This window comes from Agrilus planipennis, unplaced genomic scaffold (assembly GCF_000699045.2).
Source record: "Agrilus planipennis isolate EAB-ADULT unplaced genomic scaffold, Apla_2.0 scaffold153, whole genome shotgun sequence".
NCBI lineage: Eukaryota > Metazoa > Arthropoda > Insecta > Coleoptera > Buprestidae > Agrilus > Agrilus planipennis.
In genome coordinates, this window is record NW_020438996.1 from 217,108 (window position 1) to 222,706 (window position 5,599).

Sequence of the window (5,599 nt, forward strand, 5' to 3'; positions counted from 1 at the left end):
TCTCTAAACTTTGCATTCGTACGCGATATTCTTTGTGTGCGACAACTTCCGACTGCCCGCCACCGAAAAGCATATGACTTAATCTTTGTTCACCCACCGATTGGTAACCCAATTTTTCGATTATATCTTTCGTCACGTAAGATCTTTGTGATCCACTATCAATCAACACGCGCGCAATCAGTTCTCTATTATCGCTGTAAATTTTTACTTTTAATGTTTGCAGGAACACCATTTTGTTATTGGAAATGCTCGCGATACAATTCAACTCTTTCCGCACTGGCGCGGAAGTATCTGCGCTCGCAATTTCATCCCTTTGTTCTCTTGGTTTCTCATCTGGACACATCAAATTTACGTGTCTTCGTTCACATCGCGAACATTTTACGCGGACTCGACAAGTTTTGAAACCATGCCCGATTTTAAGACACTTAAAACACGCACGCGCTCTCTTCACACACTCTTGTTTACCCGATAAACTCATTCTTTTAGCTTTATTGCAACCCTCACTCTCGTGATCTTTGGCGTCGCAAAATATACAGGTGTGGTCTTTTCCTTTGGTCATTAACAAACCCATCGCGCTCGGAATATTTCTATTAAATTTATACGGCTTAGATTTCTTAATATCAGATTCGTGCCCAGTATCTAAATTAAAACCTTGTAACGCCAACGAAATTCGCAACTCACTTTGTACCTCCCTCTCGATAAATTCTATAAGACGGGTGAGTCTGTCTTTGGATCGCGGTTTTCCATCTTCCGCGTCCGAATTGTGTTTTCCAGCGTCACTGCGTTGCCACGCGCGTAATAAGTCCTCCGGCAAGGAAGATTCTACTAACGGGTACAACATCGCCGCGCACTTGTCCGTGGTAACTCCTAATGTTTCCAGGGCCCTCAAATGAGATTCCAATCTATCATACAAGCTTGCAAGTGAAATATTACCACGTCCTTTAATAGCATTTTGCAGCACAAGTTGCAACAATTCACGCACGTAAACTTCAATCAAAAGTTCGTCTTGACCGAACCTACTCTTTAAACTTCTTATTACTTTATCATAATTGCTTCCAGTTGGTGGGTAACTTTTAACTAACTCCGCTGCTCTTGAGTCCGGCACAACCGCTTGTTTCAAATACTGGAACTTGTCTTCATTGCACATATTTTTGTCCTCATGGATTTTCTTGAAACAACTCCAAAAAGACAGCCACTCACGAATGTCTCCGTTAAACTTAACAATTTCTATCGACGGCAACTTATAAGATCTCTTGTTTTCACCGTTAGAAGAAGAACCCGACGGGACCGCACAATCAACCAAATTTTGCACTAAATTACTATCACCCATGGTACGTTCGGTGAACAAGTATTTGGCTGTTAAAAACCTATGCTTGTACTCATCTGCTTCATCGTACTCCTTTTGTAACTCAGTCTCGGTAGCGGTCTCTAATATGGCCTCAATTATAGAATCTTGACAATAATTTAAATCGGTTAACTTATCTTCCAAAGTACAAAACGCGACTCTCAAACTTGCAATTGTAGATTCTGCATTGTCCAACATCACTTGTAATGAATTCAGGGCCTTCGTAAAACCAATTCTTAACACAGTTCTTTTCTTCTTCAACGGTTCCATTTTTCTCGTTTTAATACAACACCCAAAAACCAATAATTCAATAATAATAACCCAAAAACAGTCCTGTCACGGTCGCCAAATGTTTTGTCGCGGAACTGAATCCAAGGGAAATTATTTTGTTGAAAATAAACAACGAAGATATCAAAACGAGAATTAACTTTTATATTTTAAAATGCGGAAAACAAGACTACTTCAATACATGTTGTGCTTACTACTATCTATTACTGACTAAACTAAACATAGCAAATTTTACTTATTCTTATTTCCACCACGATAGGTAGACTAAACAAATCAAAAACACAAATGCTGTTGTGCAAGACATCGCAGCCCCCAGCGCGGCACTTGCCTTTGAGCTAGACACCGCTCGTATCAAACAGACATGACAAAACATGCAAAAAAAACAACTAAATCCTTACAAATTCAACATCCTCCCCACCTTGAGATAAAACGCATTATTTATCTCAAAAAACAAAAAAACATTAATAATAAACGTAACTAACACTAGTGACTAATTAAAATACATTAATCGTTCGACTTTCTTAACCTTTCTGCCAGTCTTAGTTACATAGGGTTCTTTACATTCAACTGGATTCTCTTTATTACCTTCAATTGATTTGATACATTGGACTTTATTTTCCGATATGTCTTGTTCCTCTTGCACAGAGTTTTTCACGCAATTGTTAACACTGTCATAATTTAATTCTAACGGAAAAACCTTTTGTATCGGTCGCACTAACTCGCCCGAAGCTGTCGTTAATCGCACCACACGAATAATTCCATCTTTGCCTGGAATCACATCCGTAACCTTAGCCAATGGCCACTCAAGTCTCTTAGTGTTATCACTTCCTATTAACACAATATCCCCTACACTAATCTTATCAGTATTTTTTACATTAGCTTTTTGTTTTACTAACATTCCTAAATATTCACTCCTAAATCTGCGTCTTAACTCCTCTTTCAACTTTTGCCTATACGCATACCTTTTATTTATTTTATTTGTTTCAATAATATCTAAGTCCAAAACCCCTATCTCTTTTATTTCCTGTAAGAAATCCGATGGAGCCAATGGTTTGAACTCAGTCTCAACATCTGACATAAATGTTATCGGTCTTGAATTAATTATAGCCTCACAATCGACTAAAACAGTTGACATTTCCTCATAATCCAGACTTGTTCTTCTAAGGGTCCGACGTAATAATTTTTTCAGAATTCCTATAAGGCGCTCCCAAAATCCTCCCCACCACGCCGCAGTGGGAGGATTAAATCGCCATTCTATTTTTTGTAGTGCAACGGTACTTCCTAACTTTTTGTAGTCTAATTTGGTTAATTCGTTATTAAGCCCCTTGAAATTTGTACCGTTATCGCTGTAGATAATGCTGGGCCTGCCCCTTCTAGCTATAAATCGTCTAAGTGCCATGAGTACTGCCGCTACATTTAATGAATTTACTAACTCCAAGTGCACAGCTCTAAAAACTGCACATGTGAAAATGCATATCCAAGCCTTTTTCGCGCTTTCGAGATATACTGGCCCGGCAAAGTCTATACCAATCACCTCAAATATCGCCGCGTCCCTAACGCGATTTAATGGTAGTGGTGCCGGAACCGATTTTAAAGGCTGGGCCTCATAACGACGACATACTACACATTTTCTAATTACGGATCTAATTATTCGCCTACCCCCTAATATCCAGTACTTCTCTCTTAATGAATTTAATGTAATCTGTACACCAGCATGATTTAAATTCTCATGTTTGTCTCTTACAATCAAAGTAATGATACTAATATTATTGGGTAGAATATATGGACACTTGAAATTAAACGAATCTTCTCTGAGTACAATTTTTGTTTTTACGCGAACTAAACCATCTTCATCCGTAAATAACATAAACTGTTTATTGGTTCTATTCTCAAAATCTGTTAAATTTTCTTGGCACATTTTTAATACGCTTTTCTCTGCGGCCATAATTTCCGCACAGCCTAGACTGTCTTCATGTAATTTACCTGAACTATTCCTACAATTGTTTATAAATCTTTTTATCCATGCAACTATACGTAAAACCTTAGAATAATTCGAAAACTTTTCCAAAACTTTTAATAATTTAGGCTCAGCTGATATTGCAACTAAACAACTACTGTTGCCATGCTTTGCACTCTTTTTCAATTCAGATTGTATTTCTTCCTCATTATACAATAGATCGACGTTACTATTCGGCCAATCCTCAGAATCTCTATATAACCATTCCGGCCCATCCCACCAATGCGATGATAATAAACGCTCTACAGTACACCCTCTCGAAGGAAGGTCAGCGGGATTCAAATTACCCGGAACATGCCGCCAAGATTTAGGATCTGAGATTTCGCGGATTTCTTTTACACGATTATGAACAAATGTACTCCAGTTGTGTTCACGATGTATCCACGCTATTACCGTCGATGAATCTGACCAAAAATGAAGATTTACAAATTTTGTATTTAACATTCTTGTCGTAGCGTCAGCCAATCTCGCTCCAACGTTTGCCGCCAATAATTCTAAACGTGGTATACTATTACGTACATTTTCCTTACTTTTCATAGGAGAAACTCGCGATTTAGCTTGTACGAATCTAACTTTGACTCCTTCACTATCTTTTATGCGAATAAAAATAACAGCCGCGTATGCCGATTTACTTGCATCGCAAAATGTATGCAAACTAATTTCATCGTGCGAATCCGTTCCTCCGATGAGACAACGCGGTATCTCTACTTTATTTAATTCAATAATTCCCTCGTACCATTTTATAAAGCGAGTTTTAATTTCAGTACCGACGTCGTCATCCCACGTGAGATTTCTTGCCCATACTTCTTGCAATAATATCCGCGGACCAAGTGTTACGGGACAAACAAAACCCAACGGATCAAAAATACGATGTACGCAAGACAAAATATCTCTTTTAGTTATTTTCTGTAAATCTAAATTTTCTAAATTTTCAACATTTAAAGATAATACATCTCGTTTCTTATCCCACATAATGCCTAAAACCGGAGTGATACTCTCTGTGGAAACATCACCATTATATTCCCAACCGCGAAGATCAAAACCTGCAAGCTCCATCGATTTCCTCGCCTGATACATAAATTCATTTAATTGAGTAGTCGAGTTTACACTGGTTACACAATTATCAACATAGAAATCATTTAACAATTTTTCAATATTACTACGAGTAAAAATCGATTTACAGTCATTCTGTAATGACTCAAGAATACCCTTCAAATGTAATTCAATTACTGCGCCTAACATAAATGGGCTGGAACATATACCAAATACAACCCTACAATGACGTAGTACAATTAAATTATTTTGATCATCATACCAAAAAAATCTTAGAAAATTTCGATCTTTAGGATCAATACTGATCTGTAAGAAAGCTCTTTTAATATCTGCTATTACACCTATATTCCCTTCCCGGAATCTCAATAAAATAGAAGGGAGTTGCTCGATGAGATTGGGTCCCTTTTGTAAGCATTCGTTCAGATTAAGTGAAAGAGGCTGTTTGGCAGAGGCATCAAAAACGGGTCGAATTACAGTTGTACTACGTTCCTTAACAACATGACGGTGTGGTAGATAGTGTCCCCAAATGTCCATCTCCTTGTCTAACACACGTTCGATGATTCCTTCGGCTAACCATTCTGTGAATACCGCATCGTAGGCTTCATATCTTCCTTCGATCCTAAGCTTCTTCGTAGTAGTTTGTAGACGTTTAATAGCAACACTTTTATTGTCGGACAGCGGGGGGTGGTTTTCCGACCATGGTAACTGTACTTCATATCGATTTTCACTGTTGATAAAAACGGTTTTCAAGAATTCTCTGTACATCACTTCTTCTTGTTTTCATAGGATCTCTTATACCTAACACATCTAGAGACCACAAATCTTTCAAATCGCAATTTTTAACGTACAACGATATCGCGGCGACAGTAGAGTTTTCCCGTACATTTTCTTTTCTT

The 5,599-nt window shown here is 37.9% G+C and overlaps 2 protein-coding genes across 2 annotated transcripts in view; both read right to left on the bottom strand.

Moving 5' to 3' along the window:
- Nucleotides 1-1,615, bottom strand: part of LOC112904799 — a 32,378-nt gene extending 30,763 nt beyond the window's left edge. The window contains exon 1 of the mRNA XM_025975780.1: nucleotides 23-1,615. Within this exon, the coding sequence (XP_025831565.1) occupies nucleotides 23-1,615 (1,593 nt within the window). The remainder of the gene's footprint in view (nucleotides 1-22) is intronic.
- A 148-nt stretch (nucleotides 1,616-1,763) lies between these two features.
- On the bottom strand, nucleotides 1,764-4,898 carry LOC112904794. Its single transcript, XM_025975772.1, has 2 exons — nucleotides 2,596-4,898; nucleotides 1,764-2,330 (listed from the first exon to the last, which is right to left on the bottom strand). Exons 1-2 carry the CDS (start codon nucleotides 4,890-4,892, stop codon nucleotides 2,318-2,320), a joined length of 2,310 nt encoding a protein of 769 aa, XP_025831557.1. The 5' UTR covers nucleotides 4,893-4,898; the 3' UTR covers nucleotides 1,764-2,317.
- Between the last annotated feature and the right edge of the window lie 701 nt (nucleotides 4,899-5,599).

What these genes read in the sequence shown, in the direction of transcription:
- LOC112904794 (XM_025975772.1), bottom strand. Translation starts at nt 4,892, where the DNA reads ATGTTAGGCGCAGTAATTGAATTACATTTGAAGGGTATTCTTGAGTCA.